Source organism: Agelaius phoeniceus, chromosome 37 (genome assembly GCF_051311805.1).
Source record: "Agelaius phoeniceus isolate bAgePho1 chromosome 37, bAgePho1.hap1, whole genome shotgun sequence".
Classification (NCBI taxonomy): domain Eukaryota; kingdom Metazoa; phylum Chordata; class Aves; order Passeriformes; family Icteridae; genus Agelaius; species Agelaius phoeniceus.
The window spans coordinates 488,637-510,842 of record NC_135302.1 but is presented as its reverse complement, the minus strand read 5'-3'; the positions used below and the strand labels follow the sequence as shown (position 1 = coordinate 510,842).

The 22,206-nt window shown below is 57.9% G+C and overlaps 1 protein-coding gene across 1 annotated transcript in view; it reads right to left on the bottom strand.

Moving 5' to 3' along the window:
* LOC129134623 (integrin alpha-D-like) overlaps positions 1-22,206 on the bottom strand; it is a 39,615-nt gene that overhangs the window by 5,414 nt on the left and 11,995 nt on the right. The window contains exons 8-16 of the mRNA XM_077193287.1: positions 17,849-18,002; positions 16,876-17,026; positions 15,759-15,832; positions 13,246-13,417; positions 11,745-11,884; positions 9,444-9,656; positions 7,186-7,389; positions 5,148-5,278; positions 3,139-3,290 (exon numbers count right to left, since the gene is read on the bottom strand). Coding sequence (XP_077049402.1) covers positions 3,139-3,290; positions 5,148-5,278; positions 7,186-7,389; positions 9,444-9,656; positions 11,745-11,884; positions 13,246-13,417; positions 15,759-15,832; positions 16,876-17,026; positions 17,849-18,002 — 1,391 coding nt within the window. The remainder of the gene's footprint in view (positions 1-3,138; positions 3,291-5,147; positions 5,279-7,185; positions 7,390-9,443; positions 9,657-11,744; positions 11,885-13,245; positions 13,418-15,758; positions 15,833-16,875; positions 17,027-17,848; positions 18,003-22,206) is intronic.

Here is a 22,206-nt window from a genome sequence, read left to right as displayed (position 1 = left end):
ATTTTGGGGGAAAATTGGGAAATTTAGGGGGAAAAATTTGGGGGAAATTTGGGGGGAAAAGGGGGAAAATTTGGGGGGAAATTTGGGGTGAAAATTGGGGAATTTTGGGGGAAAAATTGGGGGAATTTGGGGGAAAATTTGGGGATTTTAGGGGGAAAATTGGGGAAAATTGGGGGGGAAATTTGGGGGAAAATTGGGGAAAAATTGGGGAAAATTTGGTGAAAATTGGGGGAAATTTTGGGGGAAAAATTGGGGAAAAATTGGGAAAAATTTGGGAAAAATTTGGAAATTTTGGGGGAAAGTTTGGGGGAAAGTTGGGGGAAAATTGGGAAATTTTGGGGGAAAAATTGGGGGAAAATTGGGCGAAAATTGGGGAGAAATTGGGAAATTTTGGGGGAAAAATTGGGGGGAATTTGGGGAAAATTTGGGTGAAAATTGGGGGAAAATTGGGGGGAAATTGGGCGAAAATTGGGGGAAAATTGGGGAAAATTTCGTGAAAAAATGGGGAAAATTTGGGAAATTTTGGGGAAGTGGCCGGGATCCAGCTCGGCCCGGAACCACAGCGAGGCCGAAACCGAGGAACCTTTTGGGGAGAAAAAACCGGAATTTGGGAAAATTGGGGAAAAATTGGGGAAAAATGGGGAAAATTTGGTGAAAATTGGGCGAAAATTGGTGAAAATTTCGTGAAAAAATGGGGAAAAATTGGGGAATTTTGGGGGAAAAATTGGGGGGATTTTAGGGGGAAAATTTGGGGGAAAATTGGGGGAAAATTTGGGGAAAATATTGGGGAAAATTGGGGAAAGTTGGGGGGAAAAATTGGGGGAAAATTGGGGAATTTTGGGAGAAAATTTGGGGAAAAATTGGGGAAAATTTGGTGAAAATTGAGGTGAAATATGGGGGGAAAATTGGGGGAAAAATTGGAAAATTTGGGGAAAATTTGGTGAAAATTGGCGAAAATTGGGGAAAATTTCGTGAAAAAATGGGGAAAATTTGGGAAATTTTGGGGAAAGTGGCCGGGATCCAGCTCAGCCCGGAACCACAGCGAGGCCGAAACCGAGGAGCCTTTTGGGGAGAAAAAACCGGAATTTGGGAAAATTGGAAATTTGGGGAAAAATTGGGCGAAAATTGGGGAAAATTGGGCGACAATTGGTGAAAATTTCGTGAAAAAATGGGGAAAAATTGGGAAATTTTGGTGGGAAATTGGGGGGATTTTAGGGGAAAATTTGGGGGAAAAAATGGGGAAAATATTGGGGAAAATTGGGGAAAGTTGGGGAGAAAATTTGGGGGAAATTGGGTAATTTTGGGGGGAAAATTGGGTGAAAAATTGGTGAAAATTTGTTGAAAATTGGGGGAAATTTTGGGGGAAGATTGGGGAAAAATTGGGAAAAATTGGTGAAAGTTTGTTGAAAATTGGGGGAAAATTGGGGAAAAAATGGGGAAAAAATTGGGGAAAATTGGGGGAAAATTGGGGTGAAATTGGGGGGAAAAATTGGGGGGAAAATTGGGGGGGAAAATTGGGAAATTTTGGGGGGAAAAATTGGGGGAAATTTGGGGGGAAAATTGGGGGGAAAATTGGGAGAAATTGGGAAATTTTGGAGGGAAAAATTGGGGGGATTTGGGAGGAAATTTAGGGGAAATTTTGGGGGGAAATTGGGAAATTTTAGGGGGAAAATTGGGGAGAAATTGGGGGAAAATCGGGGAAAAATTGGGGAAAAATTGGGGGAAATTCGGGGGGGAATTTGGGTGAAAATTGGGGGAAAATTGGGAAATTTTGGGAGGGAAAATGGGGGGGAATTTGGGGTGGAAATTTGGGGGGAAAATTGGGGGGAAAATTGGGGAAAATTTGGAGGCATTGGATGAAAAAATGGGGATTTTTTGGGGGGAAATTTGGGAAAAAATGGGTGAAATTTGGGTGAAAAAAGGGGGATTTTGGGGTTCAGGTGAGGTTTTTGGGGTCCAGGTGTGAATTTTGGGGTGAATTTGGGGTCCAGGTCTCACCGAAGGTGTCAGGTGTGAATTTGGGGTGAATTTTGGGGGTTCAGGTGTGAATTTTGGGGTTCAGGTGAGGTTTTTGGGGGTCCAGGTCTCACCGAAGGAGTCGGGCGTGGATTTTGGGGTGAATTTTGGGGCTCAGGTGTGAATTTTGGGTCAGGTCCCACCGAAGGAGTCGGGCGTGGATTTGGGGTGGATTTTGGGGCTCAGGTGTGGATTTTGGGGGTTCAGGTGAGGTTCAGGTGAGGTTTTTGGGGTCCAGGTGTGAATTTTGGGGTGAATTTTGGGGCTCAGGTGTGGATTTTGGGTCCAGGTCTCACCGAAGGAGTTGGGTGTGGATTTTGGGGGTTCAGGTGAGGTTTTTGGGGTCCAGGTGTGAATTTTGGGGTGGATTTTGGGTCCAGGTCTCACCGAAGGAGTCGGGCGTGGATTTGGGGTGGATTTGGGGGTTCAGGTGAGGCTCAGGTGTGGATTTGGGGTGGATTTTGGGGTCCAGGGGTGGATTTTGGGGTGGATTTTGGGGTGAATTTGGGGTTCAGGTGTGAATTTTGGGTCTCAGGTGTGGATTTTGGGGTCCAGGTGAGGTTTTTGGGGTGAATTTTGGGGTGAATTTGGGGTGAATTTGGGGTGAATTTTGGGGGTCTCACCGAAGGAGTCGGGTGTGGATTTGGGGTGAATTTTGGGGGTCCAGGTGTGAATTTTGGGGTGAATTTTGGGATTCCAGGTGTGAATTTTGGGGGTCTCACCGAAGGAGTCGGGCGTGGATTTGGGGTGGATTTTGGGGTGAATTTGGGGTGGATTTTGGGGTGAATTTGGTGTGAATTTGGGGGGTTCAGGTGTGATTTTTGGGGTGAATTTGGGGTGAATTTTGGGGGTCTCACCGAAGGAGTCGGGCGTGGATTTTGGGGGTTCAGGTGATTTTTGGGGTGGATTTTGGGGGTCCAGGTGTGAATTTTGGGGGTCTCACCGAAGGAGTCGGGTGTGAATTTGGGGTGAATTTGGGGTGGATTTGGGGTGGATTTTGGGGTGAATTTGGGGTGGATTTTGGGGTGAATTTGGGGTGAATTTTGGGGGTTCAGGTGTGAATTTGGGGTGAATTTGGGGTGGATTTTGGGGTGAATTTGGGGTGAATTTTGGGGGTCTCACCGAAGGAGTCGGGCGTGTCCTTGCTGACCCGGAAGCAGAGCCGGGCCACGCCCAGCCGGTCCCGAAGCTCCGCCCCCTCCGGGCACTCCCGGGCCGGGATCACCTGGGGGTCAAAGGTCACCTGGAGCCTGACCCCGAGCAGCGGCGGCGACCTGGGGGGGAGGGGCCACAGCTGGGGTCACCTGGGGTCACACCTGGGGTCACCTGGGGTCACACCCGGGGTCACCTGGGGTCACACCTGGGGTCACACCTGGGGTCACAGCTGGGGTCACCTGGGGTCACAGCTGGGGGGGGGGAGGGGTCACACCTGGGGTCACACCTGGGGTCACCTGGGGTCACCTGGGGTCACCTGGGGTCACACCTGGGGTCACAGCTGGGGTCACCTGGGGTCACACCTGGGGTCACACCCGGGGTCACCTGGGGTCACACCTGGGGTCACACCTGGGGTCACAGCTGGCCCAGGTGAGTTTTGGGTGGATTTTGGGTAATTTTGGGTGAATTTTGGGTGATTTTGGGTCCCCTGCACTCACCTGAGCAGCAGCACCTGTCCCAGGTGTGTTTCAGGTGTTTTGGGGTATTTTTGGGTGGATTTTGGGTGATTTTGGGGCAGTTTCAGGTGATTTTGGGTCCCCTGCACTCACCTGAGCAGCTGCACCTGGCCCAGGTGAGTCTCAGGTGATTTTGGGCGGATTTTGGGTATTTTTGGGTGATTTTGGGGCAGTTTCAGGTGATTTTGGTCACCTGGCCCAGGTGTGAGTTTCAGGTGGTTTTTTGGGTATTTTTGGGTGCATTTTGGGTGGTTTTGGGTCCCCTGCACTCACCTGAGCAGCAGCACCTGGCCCAGGTGTTTTTTTGGGTGGATTTTGGGTAATTTTGGGTGGATTTTGGTATTTTTGGGTCCCCTGCACTCACCTGAGCAGCAGCCCCTGTCCCAGGTGTGATTTTGGGTGAATTTTGGGTATTTTTGGGTTACCTGCACTCACCTGAGCAGCAGCACCTGGCCCAGGTGTGTTTTGGGTGGATTTCAGGTGATTTTGGGTGATTTTGGGGCAGTTTCAGGTGATTTTGGGTTACCTGCACTCACCTGAGCAGCAGCACCTGGCCCAGGTGTGATTTTGGGTGGATTTTGGGTATTTTTGGGTTACCTGCACTCACCTGAGCAGCAGCACCTGGCCCAGGTGTGTTTCAGGTGTTTTTGGGGTAATTTTGGGTGGATTTTGGGTGATTTTGGGGCAGTTTCAGGTGATTTTTGGGGTTTTTGGGTTACCTGCACTCACCTGAGCAGCAGCACCTGGCCCAGGTGTGATTTTGGGTGGATTTTGGGTGATTTTGGGGCAGTTTCAGGTGTTTTCGGGTTACCTGCACTCACCTGAGCAGCAGCACCTGGCCCAGGTGAGTTTTGGGTGTTTTTTTGGGTGGATTTCAGGTGATTTTTGGGGTTTTGGGTCACCTGCACTCACCTGAGCAGCAGCACCTGGCCCAGGTGTGTTTCAGGTGTTTTTTGGGTATTTTTGGGTGAATTTTGGGTGACTTTGGGTCCCCTGCACTCACCTGAGCAGCAGCACCTGGCCCAGGTGAGTTTCAGGTGAGTTTTGGGTGGATTTTTGGGTGGATTTTGGGTGGATTTTGGGTGATTTTGGGTGATTTTGGGTTACCTGCACTCACCTGAGCAGCAGCACCTGTCCCAGGTGTGTTTCAGGTGTTTTTGGGGTAATTTTGGGTGGATTTTGGGTATTTTTGGGTTACCTGCACTCACCTGAGCAGCAGCACCTGTCCCAGGTGAGTTTTGGGTGTTTTTTTGGGTGGATTTCAGGTGATTTTGGGTATTTTTGGGTTACCTGCACTCACCTGAGCAGCAGCACCTGGCCCAGGTGTTTTTGGGTATTTTTGGGGTGATTTTTGGGTATTTTTGGGTTACCTGCACTCACCTGAGCAGCAGCACCTGGCCCAGGTGTTTTTTTGGGTATTTTTGGGTGAATTTTGGGTGATTTTGGGTTACCTGCACTCACCTGAGCAGCAGCACCTGTCCCTGCGCGCCCACGGCCAGGTCGGGGAGGTCGTCCCCGCTCAGGTCCCGCCCCCCGCTCAGCGATTGGCCGAAGAAACGGGGCTGGGACGGGAACCGGGAGCCCGGGATGCGCTGGGGACACCGGACAGGTGAGAACGGACAGGTGAGATGGGACAGGTGAGGACAGGTGAGAACAGACAGGTGAGACACCGGACAGGTGAGGACAGGTGAGAAACGACAGGTGAGACACAGGTGAGAACAGACAGGTGAGAAACAGGACAGGTGAGATGGGACAGGTGAGGACAGGTGAGACACAGGTGAGGTTGGACAGGTGAGACACAGGTGAGGTTGGACAGGTGAGACACAGGTGAGGTCACACAGGTGAGAAACGACAGGTGAGACACAGGTGAGGTCACACAGGTGAGGTCACACAGGTGAGGTCACACAGGTGAGGTCACACAGGTGAGGTCACAGGTGAGGTCACACAGGTGAGACACAGGACAGGTGAGACAGGACAGGTGAGGTCACACAGGTGAGACACAGGTGAGGTCACACAGGTGAGGTCACACAGGTGAGGTCACACAGGTGAGAAAGGACAGGTGAGACACAGGTGAGACACAGGTGAAGTCACACAGGTGAGGTCACACAGGTGAGGTCACAGGTGAGGTCACACAGGTGAGGTCACACAGGTGAGGTCACACAGGTGAGGTCACAGGTGAGGTCACACAGGTGAGACACAGGTGAGGTCACACAGGTGAGGTCACAGGTGAGGTCACACAGGTGAGACACAGGTGAGGTCACAGGTGAGGTCACACAGGTGAGGTCACACAGGTGAGGTCACACAGGTGAGACCCCCCCCCCTCCCCACTTCCCCCAGGTGAGCCCTCAACCCCTCCCAGGTGTCCCCAGGTGTGTCCCAGGTGTGTCCCAGGTGTGTCCCAGGTGTGTCCCAGGCGTCCCCAGGTGTCCCCAGGTGTCCCCAGGTGTGTCCAGGTGTCCCCAGGTGTCCCCAGGTGTGTCCCAGGTGTGTCCCAGGTGAGCCCTCAACCCCCTCACTGCCCCAGGTGTCCCCAGGTGCCCCCCAGGTGTGCCCTCACCTGTCCCAGGTACCCCCCAGGTGTGCCCAAGTGTGTCCCAGGTGTCCCCAGGTGATCCTGGGTGTGCCCTCACCTGTCCCAGGTATGTCCCAGGTGTGTCCCCAGGTGTGTCCCAGGTACCCCCCAGGTGTCCCCAGGTGTGCCCTCACCTGCCCCAGGTGTGCCCAGGTGTGCCCATGTGTATCCCAGGTGTGCCCAGGTGTGTCCCCTCCTCCCCCAGGTGTGCCCCAGGTGTGCCCAGGTGTCCCCTCACCTGTCCCAGGTGTGTCCCAGGTACCCCCCAGGTGTGTCCCAGGTGTGCCCTCACCTGTCCCAGGTACCCCCCAGGTGTCCCCATGTGTGTCCCAGGTGTGCTCAGGTGTCCCAGGTACCCTCCAGGTGTGTCCCCTCACCTGTCCCCAGGTGTCCCCAGGTGTGCCCTCACCTGTCCCAGGTCCCCCCCAGATGTCCCCAGATGTCCTCAGGTGTGCCCAGGTGACCACAGGTGTCCCCAGGTGTGCCCTCACCTGCCCGCGCTCGCTGACGCCCCCAGGTGTCCCCAGATGTCCCCAGGTGTATCCCAGGTGTGCCCTCACCTGCCCCAGGTGTGCCCTCACCTGTCCCCGGTACCCCCCAGGTGTGTCCAGGTGTGTCCCAGGTGTCCCCAGCTGTCCCCTCACCTGCCCCAGGTGTCCCCACGTGTCCCCAGGTGTATCCCAGGTGTGCTCAGGTGTCCCAGGTACCCTCCAGGTGTGTCCCAGGTGTCCCCAGGTGTGCCCTCACCTGCCCCAGGTGTGTCCCAGGTACCCCCCAGGTACCCCCCAGGTGTCCCAGGTGTGCCCTCACCTGCCCCAGGTGTGTCCCAGGTACTCCCCAGGTGTGTCCCCAGGTGTGCCCTCACCTGTCCCAGGTCCCCCCCAGATGTCCCCAGGTGTCCCCAGGTGTGCCCAGGTGTGCCCTCACCTGCCCGCGCTCGCTGAGGCCCCCAGGTGTGCTCCTGAACAGGTAAACCGCGCCCCGCCCCTCGTCCTCCAGGGGCGCCCCCACGGCCACCTGGGCGCACCCGGCCCCGCCCACCTGCGCCAGGTGAGCCAGGCTGGCCCCGAAGCGCCCCAGGGGCTGCCCAGGTGAGCCCCGCAGGGAGCGGGGACAGCGCAGGTGAGGCACCTGTGGGGACAGGGGAGATGGGACAGGTGAGATTGGACAGGTGAGGGACACGTGAGATGGGACAGGTGAGATTGGACAGGTGAGATTGGACAGGTGAGATTGGGACAGGTGAGATTGGACAGGTGAGGACAGGTGAGATTGGACAGGTGAGATTGGACAGGTGAGGGACAGGTGAGATTGGACAGGTGAGATTGGACAGGTGAGATTGGGACAGGTGAGACCAGACAGGTGAGGCACCTGCGGGGACAGGGGAGATGGGACAGGTGAGATGGGACAGGTGAGATTGGACAGGTGAGATTGGGACAGGTGAGGCACCTGTGGGGACAGGGGAGATGGGGACAGGTGAGACTGGACAGGTGAGCAGTGAGAAACAGGTGAGATTGGACAGGTGAGGACAGGTGAGATTGGACAGGTGAGATGGGACAGGTGAGATGGGGACAGGTGAGATGGGACAGGTGAGATTGGACAGGTGAGATTGGACAGGTGAGATCCAGGTGAGATTGGACAGGTGAGGCACCTGTGGGGACAGGGGACACCGGACAGGTGAGATGGGGACAGGTGAGACCAGGCAAGTGAGGACAGGTGAGATTGGACAGGTGAGGTTGGACAGGTGAGATCCAGGTGAGGTCAGGTGAGGTCAGACAGGTGAGATTGGACAGGTGAGGTCACACAGGTGACACAGGTGAGATGGGGTCAGGTGAGGTCACACAGGTGAGATTGGACAGGTGAGGTGGGACAGGTGATGGTCAGGTGAGATCCAGGTGAGATGGGGTCAGGTGAGGTCAGACAGGTGAGATCCAGGTGAGATCCAGGTGAGGTCACACAGGTGAGGGTCAGGTGAGGTCAGACAGGTGACACAGGTGAGATGGGGTCAGGTGAGGTCACACGGGTGAGGTGGGATCCAGGTGAGGGTCAGGTGAGATAGGGACAGGTGAGGTCAGACAGGTGAGGTCAGGTGAGGTCAGACAGGTGACACAGGTGAGGTGGGACAGGTGAGGGTCAGGTGAGATAGGGACAGGTGAGGTCAGACAGGGGAGATCCAGGTGAGGTCACACAGGTGAGATTGGACAGGTGAGATCCAGGTGAGGTCACACAGGTGAGGGACAGGTGAGGTGGGGACAGGGGAGGTCAGACAGGAGAGGTCACACAGGTGAGGTCAGGTGAGGTCACACAGGTGAGGTGGGGACAGGTGAGATTGGACAGGTGAGATGGGGTCAGGTGAGATCCAGGTGAGGTGAGGTGAGGTCAGACAGGTGACACAGGTGAGGTGGGACAGGTGAGGGTCAGGTGAGATAGGGACAGGTGAGGTCACACAGGTGAGATGGGACAGGTGAGATTGGACAGGTGAGATGGGGTCAGGTGAGATCCAGGTGAGGTCACACAGGTGAGATGGGATCAGGTGAGGTCACACAGGTGAGGTGAGGTGAGGTCAGACAGGTGACACAGGTGAGGTGGGACAGGTGAGGGTCAGGTGAGATAGGGACAGGTGAGGTCACACAGGTGAGATCCAGGTGAGGTCAGGTGAGGTCAGACAGGTGAGATCCAGGTGAGGTCACACAGGTGACACAGGTGAGGAGGGACAGGTGAGGCACAGGTGAGGCACAGGTGACACAGGTGAGGTCACACAGGTGAGATGGGACAGGTGACACAGGTGGGGGCCAGCTGAGGCCCCCAGGTGTGTCTGTCCCCCCCCCCCCCCCCCCAGGTGTGTCTGTCCCTCACCTGTCCAGGTGTGTCTGTCCCTCCCAGGTGCGCTCACCTGTCCAGGTGTGTCCCCACCCTCCCCAGATGTGTCCCTCCCCCCCAGGTGTGTCTGTCCCACCTGTCCAGGTGTGTCTGTCCCTCCCCAGGTATTTCTCACCTGTCCAGGTGTGTCCCTTCCCCCTCCCCAGGTGTGTCTGTCTCCCCCCAGGTGTGCTCACCTGTCCAGGTGTGTCTGTCCCCCCCCTCCCCAGGTATTTCTCACCTGTCCAGGTGTGTCCCTTCCCCCCCCCAGGTGTGTCCCCCCCCTCCCCAGGTGTGTCTGTCCCCCCCCCCCCCCCAGGTGCGCTCACCTGTCCGTGGATCTCGCACAGGTGAACTCGGCCGCCGCTGCCCCCCCCGTAGAACAGGGGAGCCCCCACCAGGAGCCGCACCTGGGGCTGCTCACCTGGGCGGGGGCGGGGCTGCTCACCTGGGCGGGGCTCACCTGGGCGGGGCTCACCTGGGCGGGGCTCACCTGGGCACGGCTCCAGGGCCAGCAGGGACGCCCCGAAATAGGAACCCACCTGAGGAGAGAGACAGGTGAGGGACAGGTGAGGGACACAGGGGGGACACAGGTGGGACACAGGTGAGGGACAGGTGAGAGACAGGGGGGACACAGGTGAGGGACAGGTGAGGGACAGGTGAGACACAGGTGAGGGACAGGTGAGGGACACAGGTGAGGGACACAGGTGAGGGACACAGGTGAGGGACAGGTGAGGGACAGGTGGGACACAGGTGAGGGACAGGTGAGGGACACAGGTGGGACACAGGTGGGACACAGGTGAGGGACAGGTGAGGGACAGGTGAGGGACAGGTGAGGGACAGGTGAGAGACACAGGTGAGGGACACAGGTGAGGGACAGGTGAGCCCCTCCCAGGTGACCTCACCTGTCCCAGGTGTGACCGTCCCCAGGTGAGACCCCTCAGGTGTGACAGGTGACCCTGTCCAGGTGTGTCCCACCCCTCACCTGTCCCAGGTGTGTCCCAGGTGTGTCCCATCCCTCACCTGTCCCAGGTGTGCCCCAGGTGTCCCCTCTCACCTGTGTGCCCATGGCCTCCCCCATCACCTCCCAGGTGTGTCCCAGGTGTCCCTCACCTGTCCAGGTGTGTCCCCCTCTCACCTGTGCCCCCCCTCACCTGTCCAGGTGTGTCCCTCACCTGTGTCCCCATGGCCTCCCCCATCACCTCCCAGGTGTTCCCCAGGTGTGTCCCAGGTGTGTCCCAGGTGTCCCTCACCTGTCCAGGTGTCCCTCACCTGTGTCCCCGTGGCCTCCCCCAGAGCCTCCCAGGTGTCCCCAGGTGTGTCCCCACCCCTCACCTGTCCCAGGTGTGTCCCAGGTGTGTCCCAGGTGTGTCCCTCACCTGTCCAGGTGTGTCCCCTCTCACCTGTGTGCCCATGGCCTCCCCCATCACCTCCCAGGTGTGTCCCAGGTGTGTCCCAGGTGTGTCCCAGGTGTGTCCCAGGTGTCCCTCACCTGTCCAGGTGTGTCCCCCCAGGTGTGTCCCACCCCTCACCTGTGTCCCCCCTCACCTGTCCAGGTGTGTCCCTCACCTGTGTCCCCATGGCCTCCCCCATCACCTCCCAGGTGTTTCCCAGGTGTGTCCCAGGTGTGTCCCAGGTGTGTCCCTCACCTGTCCAGGTGTCCCCATCCCTCACCTGTGTCCCCATGGCCTCCCCCATCACCTCCCAGGTGTGTCCCAGGTGTGTCCCAGGTGTGTCCCAGGTGTGTCCCTCACCTGTGTCCCTCCCTCACCTGTCCAGGTGTGTCCCCATCCCTCACCTGTGTCCCCCCTCACCTGCCCAGGTGTGTCCCTCACCTGTGTCCCCGTGGCCTCCCCCATCGCCTCCCAGGTGTGTCCCAGGTGTGTCCCAGGTGTTTCCCAGGTGTGTCCCTCACCTGCCCAGGTGTCCCCCCAGGTGTCCCCACCCCTCACCTGTGTCCCCGTGGCCTCCCCCATCGCCTCCCAGGTGTTTCCCAGGTGTTTCCCAGGTGTTTCCCTCACCTGTCCAGGTGTCCCCACCCCTCACCTGTGTCCCCATGGCCTCCCCCATCACCTCCCAGGTGTGTCCCAGGTGTGTCCCCTCTCACCTGTCCAGGTGTCCCCTCTCACCTGTGTCCCCGTGGCCTCCCCCATCACCTCCCAGGTGTGTCCCAGGTGTGTCCCCTCTCACCTGTCCAGGTGTCCCCTCTCACCTGTGTCCCCATGGCCTCCCCCAGCACCTCCCAGGTGTTTCCCTCACCTGTCCAGGTGTGTCCCAGGTGTGTCCCAGGTGTGTCCCCTCTCACCTGTCCAGGTGTCCCCACCCCTCACCTGTGTCCCCGTGGCCTCCCCCATCGCCTCCCAGGTGTTTCCCAGGTGTTCCCCAGGTGTGTCCCAGGTGTGTCCCTCACCTGTCCAGGTGTGTCTCTCACCTGTGTCCCCATGGCCTCCCCCATCGCCTCCCAGGTGTTTCCCTCACCTGTCCCAGGTGTGTCCCAGGTGTGTCCCAGGTGTGTCCCCTCTCACCTGTGTCCCCGTGGCCTCCCCCATCGCCTCCCAGGTGTGTCCCTCACCTGCCCAGGTGTGTCCCAGGTGTCCCCCCAGGTGTGTCCCAGGTGTGTCCCCTCTCACCTGTGTCCCCATGGCCTCCCCCATCGCCTCCCAGGTGTTTCCCTTCCGCAGCACCAGGACCTTGCCCAGGTGGCCCCACCTGGGAGCTCCCAGGGCCAGGCCCCAGGTGCGCCCCAGCCTCAGGGGCGTGGCCGAGTAACCTGCGCAGGTGAGAGGGGGAGATTTGGGGGGATTTGGGGAGATTTGGGTCGTTTCGGGTAAAATTTGGGGGCATTTCAGGTAAATTATTTCGAGGATTTTTGGGTGAATTTTTGGGGCATTTTTGGGTAAAATTTGGGTCATTTTCGGGTCATTTTCAGGTCATTTTTTGGGGATTTTCAGGTCATTTTTTGGGGATTTTCAGGTCATTTTTTGGGGATTTTTGGGTCATTTTGGGGGGAATTTCAGGTAAATTTTGGGGCATTTCAGGTAAATTATTTCGAGGATTTTCGGGTGAATTTTTGGGGGCATTTTCGGGGATATTTTGGGGCATTTTGGATAAATTTTGGGGAATTTCAGGTGAATTTTGGGGGCATTTCAGGTAAATGATTTTGAGGATTTTCAGGTGAATTTTTGGGGGAATTTCAGGTAAATTTTGGGGTCATTTTCGGGTCATTTTTTGGGGATTTTTGGGTCATTTTTGGGGGATTTTTGGGTCATTTTTTGGGGATTTTTGGGTCATTTTTGGGGGAATTTCGGGTAAATTTTGGGGCATTTCAGGTAAATTATTTTGAGGATTTTCAGGTGAAATTTTTGGGAGATTTTTGGGTCATCTTTGGGGCATTTTTGGGGGAATTTCGGGTCATTTTTGGGGGCGTTTCAGGTAAATTATTTCGAGGATTTTTGGGGGAATTTTTGGGGGATTTTCGGGTAAATTTTGGGGGAGTTTCAGATGAATTTTTGGGGCAATTTGGGGTCATTTTTGGGGGTATTTTTGGGTCTTTTTTTGGGGGAATTTTCAGGGGAATTTTTGGGTCATTTTTGGGGGAATTTTCGGGTCATTTTTGGGGCATTTTTGGGGGGAATTTTGGGTCATTTTTGGGGGGAATTTTTGGGTCATTTTTGGGTCTTTTTTTTTTTTGATTTTTGGGTCATTTTTGGGTCATTTTTGGGGTCATTTTCGGGTCATTTTTGGGGTCATTTTTTGGGTCATTTTTGGGTCATTTTTGGGGTCATTTTTGGGTCATTTTTAGGGCATTTTTGGGGACATTTTTTGGGGTCATTTTCGGGCCATTTTCAGGTCATTTTTAGAGTCATTTTCGGGTCATTTTTAGGGCATTTTTTGGTCATTTTTGGGTCAATTTTGGCCATTTTCAGGTCATTTTTGGGGTCATTTTGGGGTCATTTTTAGGGCATTTTTTGGTCAATTTTGGGGTCATTTTCGGGCCATTTTTGGGCCATTTTTGGGCATTTTCGAGTCATTTTTGGGGGAATTTCAGGTCATTTTTGAGGGAATTTTCGGGTCATTTTCGGGTCATTTTTGGCCATTTTTGGGTCATTTTTTGGGGGCGTTTCCCCTTACCCAGGTAAGCGTCCCTGGCGTCCTCGCCCTCAGGTGTGCCCGGGTGTGGCCCAGGTGTGCCCGGGCTGGGGGCGGAGCCGTTGAGGAAGGCGGGCGCCGCCCCTCCCCCGCTGTAGACGAAGGCTCCTCCCGACCAATCAAAAGCCCCGACAGCGCCCAGGACCGGGCCCGCCTGGGGAGGGGCCAGGGGTCACCCGGGGTCACCGAGGGGTCACCCAGGGGTCACCCGGGGTCACCGAGGGGTCAGTCAAGGGTCAGTCATGGTCACTCATTGGTCACTCAGTGGTCAGTGGTCACTCTATGGTCAGTTGGTCAGTGGTCAGTTGGTCACTCATTGGCCACTCATGGTCACTCTGTGGTCAGTGGTCACTCAGTGGTCACTCATTGGTCACTCTGGTCACTCATTGGTCAGTGGTCACTCAGTGGTCACTCATTGGTCACTCATTGGTCACTCAGTGGTCACTCTGTGGTCAGTGGTCAGTTGGTCACTCATTGGTCACTCATGGTCACTCTGTGGTCAGTTGGTCACTCTGGTCACTCTATGGTCAGTTGGTCAGTTGGTCACTCATTGGTCACTCAGTGGTCACTCAGTGGTCACTCATTGGTCACTCAGTGGTCACCCATTGGTCACTCAGTGGTCACTCATGGTCACTCAGTGGTCACTCATTGGTCACTCTGTGGTCACTCATGGTCACTCTGTGGTCACTCATTGGTCACTCATTGGTCACTCATGGTCACTCTGTGGTCAGTGGTCACTCAGTGGTCAGTGGTCAGTGGTCACTCATTGGTCACTCATGGTCATTCAGTGGTCACTCAGTGGTCACTCATGGTCACAGTGGTCACTCATTGGTCACTCAGTGGTCACTCATTGGTCACTCATTGGTCACTCATGGTCACTCATTGGTCACTCATTGGTCACTCTGTGGTCACTCAGTGGTCACTCTGTGGTCACTCATTGGTCACTCAGTGGTCACTCAGTGGTCACTCATGGTCACTCATTGGTCACTCTGGTCACTCATTGGTCACTCTATGGTCAGTGGTCACTCAGTGGTCACTCAGTGGTCACTCAGTGGTCAGTTGGTCAGTGGTCACTCATGGTCACTCTGTGGTCACTCATTGGTCACTCATTGGTCACTCTGGTCACTCATGGTCACTCAGTGGTCACTCTATGGTCAGCTGGTCACTCATTGGTCACTCATTGGTCAGTGGTCACTCAGTGGTCAGTGGTCACTCATTGGTCACTCATTGGTCACTCTGTGGTCACTCATTGGTCACTCATTGGTCACTCAGTGGTCACTCATTGGTCACTCAGTGGTCACTCAGTGGTCACTCATTGGTCACTCATTGGTCACTCTGGTCACTCATGGTCACTCATGGTCACTCAGTGGTCACTCATTGGTCACTCAGGGGTCACTCATTGGTCACTCATGGTCACTCTGGTCACTCATTGGTCACTCAGTGGTCACTCATGGTCACTCATTGGTCACTCATTGGTCACTCAGTGGTCACTCATTGGTCACTCATTGGTCACTCATTGGTCACTCTGTGGTCACTCAGTGGTCACTCATTGGTCACTCATTAGTCAGTTGGTCAGTTGGTCAGTGGTCACTCAGTGGTCACTCATGGTCACTCATTGGTCAGTTGGTCACTCTGTGGTCACTCATTGGTCAGTCAGTGGTCACTCAGTGGTCAGTTGGTCACTCAGTGGTCAGTTGGTCACTCATGGTCACTCATGGTCACTCATGGTCACTCATGGTAACTCAGTGGTCACTCTGTGGTCACTCATTGGTCACTCAGTGGTCACTCAGTGGTCACTCATGGTCACTCATTGGTCACTCATTGGTCACTCATTGGTCACTCTGTGGTCACTCAGTGGTCACTCATTGGTCACTCATTGGTCAGTCATTGGTCACTCAGTGGTCACTCATTGGTCACTCAGTGGTCAGTTGGTCACTCAGTGGTCACTCAATGGTCACTCAGTGGTCACTCATTGGTCAGTGGTCACTCAGTGGTCACTCTGTGGTCACTCAGTGGTCACTCATGGTCACTCATTGGTCACTCATTGGTCACTCACGGGTCACTCATTGGTCACTCATTGGTCACTCTGTGGTCACTCAGTGGTCACTCTGTGGTCACTCATGGTCACTCAGTGGTCACTCAGTGGTCACTCATTGGTCACTCATTGGTCACTCTGTGGTCAGTTGGTCACTCATGGTCACTTTGTGGTCAGTGGTCAGTTGGTCACTCATTGGTCACTCATGGTCACTCTATGGTCAGTTGGTCAGTGGTCACTCATTGGTCACTCAGTGGTCACTCAGTGGTCACTCTATGGTCACTCAGTGGTCACTCATTGGTCAGTGGTCACTCAGTGGTCACTCAGTGGTCACTCAGTGGTCACTCATTGGTCACTCATGGTCACTCATTGGTCACTCTATGGTCAGTTGGTCACTCATTGGTCACTCATTGGTCAGTTGGTCAGTTGGTCACTCAGTGGTCACTCTGTGGTCACTCACGGGGCTCAGGGTGGCGCTCATCCCCTCCTGGGCCATCTCCAGCTGGAAGGAGCTGCCGTGCACCGAGTGCGTACCTGGCGCAGGTGAGAGCGGGCGGGGCACAGGTGAGGGCACGGGTACCCCCAGGTGTGCCCAGGTACCCCCCAGCTGTGTAAAAAACATCCCCGGGTACCCCCCAGGTGTCCCCAGGTGTATCCCAGGTACCCCCAGGTGTATCTCAGGTGTATCCCAGGTGTGCCCAGGTACCCCCAGGTGTGCCCAGGTGTATCCCAGGTGTATCTCAGGTACCCCCCAGGTGCGCCCAGGTACCCCCAGGTGTAACCCAGGTGTGCCCAGGTGTGCCCAGGTGTGCCCAGGTACCCCCAGGTGCCCCGAGGTGCTCCCAGGTGTGTTATAACTGTCCCCAGGTGTGCCCAGGTGCCCCCAGGTATCCCCCAGGTGTGTCCCAGGTACCCCCCAGGTGTATCCCAAGTGTCCCCAGGTGTATCTCAGGTGTATCCCAGGTGCCCCCAGGTACCCCCAGGTGTGCCCAGGTGCCCCGAGGTGCTCCCAGGTACCCCCCAGGTACCCCCAGGTGTGCCCAGGTGTATCCCAGGTGTGCCCAGGTGTGTTATAACTGCCCCCAGGTGTCCCCAGGTGCACCCAGGTGCGCCCAGGTGCGCCCAGGTGTGTCCCAGGTACCCCTCAGGTGTGCCCAGGTACCCCCAGGTGTGCCCAGGTGTATCCCAGGTGTATCTCAGGTACCCCCCAGGTGCGCCCAGGTGTATCCCAGGTGTATCCCAGGTGTGCCCAGGTGTGTTATAACTGCCCCCAGGTGTCCCCAGGTGCACCCAGGTGCACCCAGGTGCGTCCCAGGTACCCCTCAGGTGTGCCCAGGTACCCCCCAGGTGCCCCCAGGTACCCCCCAGATGTATCTCAGGTGTATCCCAGGTGCCCCCAGGTGCGCCCAGGTGTATCCCAAGTGTTCCCAGGTGTATCTCAGGTGTGCCCAGGTGCACCCAGGTGTGCCCAGGTGTGCCCAGGTGTGCCCAGGTGTGTTATAACTGTCCCCAGATGTGCCCAGGTGTCCCCAGGTGTCTCCAGGTGCGCCCAGGTGCCCCCAGGTGTGCCCAGGTACCCTCGATGGCGAAGATCTTCTCCTGGAGCTGGCTCTGGATCCCGTCCAGCGCCCGGAAGTTGTCGACGCGGAACAGGTGATCCTGGGCGGGGCTGGAGGCGATCACCTGCAGCTCCCGGAACGCACTGGGGTTCAGGAACGCCCCGCCCACCTGCGCATGCCACAGGTGAGATGGACAGGTGGGCATGGACAGGTGAGATGGACAGGTGAGATGGAACAGGTGGGCATGGACAGGTGAGCATGGATGGACAGGTGGGCGTGGACAGGTGGGAGAGACGGACAGGTGGACATGGATGGACAGGTGAGGTGGACAGGTGGGCATGGACAGGTGGGCATGGACAGGTGAGCATGGACAGGTGAGCATGGACAGGTGAGATGGGCGTGGACAGGTGAGATGGACAGGTGAGATGGAACAGGTGGGCATGGACAGGTGAGCATGGATGGACAGGTGGGCGTGGACAGGTGAGGTGGGCATGGATGGAGATGGACAGGTGAGGTGGAGAGGGACAGGTGAAGTGGGCATGGACAGGTGAGGTGGGCATGGACAGGTGGGATGGACAGGTGAGGTGCAGGTGGACAGGTGAGCATGGACAGGTGGGACAGACGGACAGGTGGACATGGATGGACAGGTGAGATGGACAGGTGAGGTGGGCATGGATGGATGGAGTTGGACAGGTGAGGTGGAACAGGTGGGACGGATGGACAGGTGGGATGGACACGGACAGACGGATGGACATGGATGGATGGAGATGGACATGGTGGACACGGACAGGAGGTGGATGGACAGATGGACATGGTGGACATGGATGGATGGGCATGGATGGACAACTGGACACGGTGGACATGAATGGACAGACGGACAGACGGATGGACATGGACAGGACGGATGGACAGGATGGATGGACAGACGGATGGACACGGACAGGAGAGATGGATGGACAGACGGACGCGTCCGTGCGTCCGTGGGACTGACCCCGATGGCGTAGCGCGTGACCTTTGCCCTCTCGGCCAGCGGGATGACCTCCGGGTAGTCCAGGGGGTCATCGAACTTCTCGCCGTCGGTGACCACGATCAGGATGCGCCGGGCGTGCGGCCGGGCCCCGCGGCCGGACACGAACATCTCCGTCCTGGGGTCAGAGGTCAGCGCGGTCAGCGCGGTCAGCGTGGTCAGTGTGGTCAGCGCGGTCAGTGTGGCCGGAGGGCAGCGGTCAGTGTGGTCAGTGCGGTCAGTGCGGTCAGTGTGGTCAGTGTGGCCGGAGGGCAGCGGTCAGTGCGGTCAGTGTGGTCAGTGTGGCCGGAGGGCAGCGGTCAGCGTGGTCAGTGTGGCTGGAGGGCAGTGGTCAGCGTGGTCAGTGTGGCCGGAGGGCAGCGGTCAGTGCGGTCAGTGTGGTCAGCGTGGCTGGAGGGCAGCGGTCAGTGTGGTCAGTGTGGCCGGAGGGCAGTGGTCAGTGTGGTCAGTGTGGTCAGTGTGGCCGGAGGGCAGCGGTCAGTGTGGTCAGTGCGGTCAGTGTGGCCAGAGGTCAGCGTGGCTGGAGGTCAGTGGTCAGCAGGGCTGGGTGTGGCCATGGGAATGGTCAGTGGTCAGTGTGGCCGGAGGGCAGTGGTCAGGAGGGCTGGATGTGGCTGGGGGAGTGGTCAGCGGTCATTGGTCAGTGGTCAGTGGTCAGTGGGGTCAGTGGTCAATGCTCATTGGTCAGTGGGGTTGGACATGGCCGGGGGAGCGGTCATTGGTCATTGGCCAGGGGAGTGGTCAGTGGCCAGCAGGGTCAGTGGTCAGTGGGGTCAGTGGGGTCAGTGGTCAGTGGGGTCAATGGCCAGCAGGGTCAATGGTCAATGGTCAGTGGTCACTCAGTGGTCACTCACAGGACATGGCGGATGGCCGTGGCCGTGCGCGTGGCTCCGGACAGCTGCCGGACAATGGTCAGGGGAGCGGTCAGTGGGGTTAATGGTCAGTGGTCACTCAGTGGTCACTCACAGGACGTGGCGGATGGCCGTGGCCGTGCGCGTGGCTCCGGACAGCTGCCGGACAATGGTCAGTGGGGTCAGTGGGGTTAATGGTCAGTGGTCAGTGGTCAGTGGTCAGTGGTCACTCAGTGGTCACTCACAGGACGTGGCGGATGGCCGTGGCCGTGCGCGTGGCTCCGGACAGCGGCCGGACAATGGCCAGGGGAGCGGTCAGTGGTGTCAATGGTCAGTGGGGTCAATGGCCAGCAGGGTCAATGGTCAGTGGTCACTCAGCGGTCAGTGGTCACTCACAGGACGTGGCGGATGGCCGTGGCTGTGCGCGTGGCTCCGGACAGCGGCCGGACAATGGCCAGGGGAGCGGTCAGTGGTGTCAATGGTCAGTGTGGTCAGTGTGGTCAGTGTGGTCAGTGGTCACTCATTGGTCACTCACAGGACGTGGCGGATGGCCGTGGCCGTGTGCGTGGCTCCGGACAGCTGCCGGACAATGGCCAGGGGAGCGGTCAGTGGGGTCAGTGGGGTCAGTGTGGTCAGTGTGGTCAGTGGTCACTCAGCGGTCACTCACAGGACATGGCGGATGGCCGTGGCCGTGCGCGTGGCTCCGGACAGCTGCCGGACATGGCCAGGGGAGCGGTCAGTGGGGTCAGTGGGGTCAGTGGGGTTAATGGTCAGTGGTCACTCAGCGGTCAGTGGTCACTCACAGGACGTGGCGGATGGCCGTGGCCGTGCGCGTGGCTCCGGACAGCTGCCGGACAATGGCCAGGGGAGCGGTCATTGGTCAGCAGGGTCAGTGTGGTCAGTGGTCATTGGTCAGTAGGGTTAATGGTCAGTGGTCACTCAGTGGTCACTCACAGGACGTGGCGGATGGCCGTGGCCGTGCGCGTGGCTCCGGACAGCTGCCGGACAATGGTCAGTGTGGTCAGTGTGGTCAGTGTGGTCAGTGTGGTCAGTAGGGTTAATGGTCAGTGGTCAGTGGTCACTCATTGGTCACTCACAGGACATGGCGGATGGCCGTGGCCGTGCGTGTGGCTCCGGACAGCTGCCGGACAATGGCCAGGGGAGCGGTCAGTGGGGTCAGCAGGGCCAGCAGGGTCAGTGGTCATTGGTCAATGGTCAGTGTGGTCAGTGGTCACTCATTGGTCACTCACAGGACGTGGCGGATGGCCGTGGCCGTGCGCGTGGCTCCGGACAGCTGCCGGACAATGGCCAGGGGAGCGGTCAGTGGTCAGCAGGGTCAGTGTGGTCAGTGGTCATTGGTCAGTAGGGTTAATGGTCAGTGGTCACTCATTGGTCACTCACAGGACATGGCGGATGGCCGTGGCCGTGCGCGTGGCTCCGGACAGCTGCCGGACAATGGCCAGGGGAGCGGTCAGTGGGGTCAGTGGGGTCAATGGCCAGCAGGGTCAATGGTCAATGGTCAGTGGTCACTCAGTGGTCACTCACAGGACGTGGCGGATGGCCGTGGCCGTGCGCGTGGCTCCGGACAGCGGCCGGACAATGGTCAGTGGGGTCAGTGGGGTTAATGGTCAGCGGTCACTCAGTGGTCACTCACAGGACGTGGCGGATGGCCGTGGCCGTGCGCGTGGCTCCGGACAGCGGCCGGACAATGGCCAGGGGAGCGGTCAGTGGGGTCAGTGTGGTCAATGGCCATTGGTCAGTAGGGTTAATGGTCAGTGGTCACTCAGCGGTCAGTGGTCACTCACAGGACGTGGCGGATGGCCGTGGCCGTGCGCGTGGCTCCGGACAGCTGCCGGACAATGGTCAGTGGGGTCAGTGGGGTTAATGGTCAGTGGTCAGTGGTCAGTGGTCACTCAGCGGTCACTCACAGGACATGGCGGATGGCCGTGGCCGTGCGCGTGGCTCCGGACAGCTGCCGGACATGGCCAGGGGAGCGGTCAGTGGGGTCAGTGGGGTCAGTGGGGTTAATGGTCAGTGGTCACTCAGCGGTCAGTGGTCACTCACAGGACGTGGCGGATGGCCGTGGCCGTGCGCGTGGCTCCGGACAGCTGCCGGACAATGGCCAGGGGAGCGGTCATTGGTCAGCAGGGTCAGTGTGGTCAGTGGTCATTGGTCAGTAGGGTTAATGGTCAGTGGTCACTCAGTGGTCACTCACAGGACGTGGCGGATGGCCGTGGCCGTGCGCGTGGCTCCGGACAGCTGCCGGACAATGGTCAGTGTGGTCAGTGTGGTCAGTGTGGTCAGTGTGGTCAGTAGGGTTAATGGTCAGTGGTCAGTGGTCACTCATTGGTCACTCACAGGACATGGCGGATGGCCGTGGCCGTGCGTGTGGCTCCGGACAGCTGCCGGACAATGGCCAGGGGAGCGGTCAGTGGGGTCAGCAGGGCCAGCAGGGTCAGTGGTCATTGGTCAATGGTCAGTGTGGTCAGTGGTCACTCATTGGTCACTCACAGGACGTGGCGGATGGCCGTGGCCGTGCGCGTGGCTCCGGACAGCTGCCGGACAATGGCCAGGGGAGCGGTCAGTGGTCAGCAGGGTCAGTGTGGTCAGTGGTCATTGGTCAGTAGGGTTAATGGTCAGTGGTCACTCATTGGTCACTCACAGGACATGGCGGATGGCCGTGGCCGTGCGCGTGGCTCCGGACAGCTGCCGGACAATGGCCAGGGGAGCGGTCAGTGGGGTCAGTGGGGTCAATGGCCAGCAGGGTCAATGGTCAATGGTCAGTGGTCACTCAGTGGTCACTCACAGGACGTGGCGGATGGCCGTGGCCGTGCGCGTGGCTCCGGACAGCGGCCGGACAATGGTCAGTGGGGTCAGTGGGGTTAATGGTCAGCGGTCACTCAGTGGTCACTCACAGGACGTGGCGGATGGCCGTGGCCGTGCGCGTGGCTCCGGACAGCGGCCGGACAATGGCCAGGGGAGCGGTCAGTGGGGTCAGTGTGGTCAATGGCCATTGGTCAGTAGGGTTAATGGTCAGTGGTCACTCAGCGGTCAGTGGTCACTCACAGGACGTGGCGGATGGCCGTGGCCGTGCGCGTGGCTCCGGACAGCTGCCGGACAATGGTCAGTGGGGTCAGTGGGGTTAATGGTCAGTGGTCAGTGGTCAGTGGTCACTCAGCGGTCACTCACAGGACATGGCGGATGGCCGTGGCCGTGCGCGTGGCTCCGGACAGCTGCCGGACAATGGCCAGGGGAGCGGTCAGTGGTGTCAATGGTCAGTGTGGTCAGTGTGGTCAGTGGTCACTCACAGGACGTGGCGGATGGCCGTGGCCGTGCGCGTGGCTCCGGACAGCTGCCGGACAATGGCCAGGGGAGCGGTCAGTGGGGTCAGTGTGGTTAGTGGGGTCAATGGCCAGCAGGGTCAGTGGTCAGTGGTCAGTGGTCACTCAGTGGTCACTCACAGGACATGGC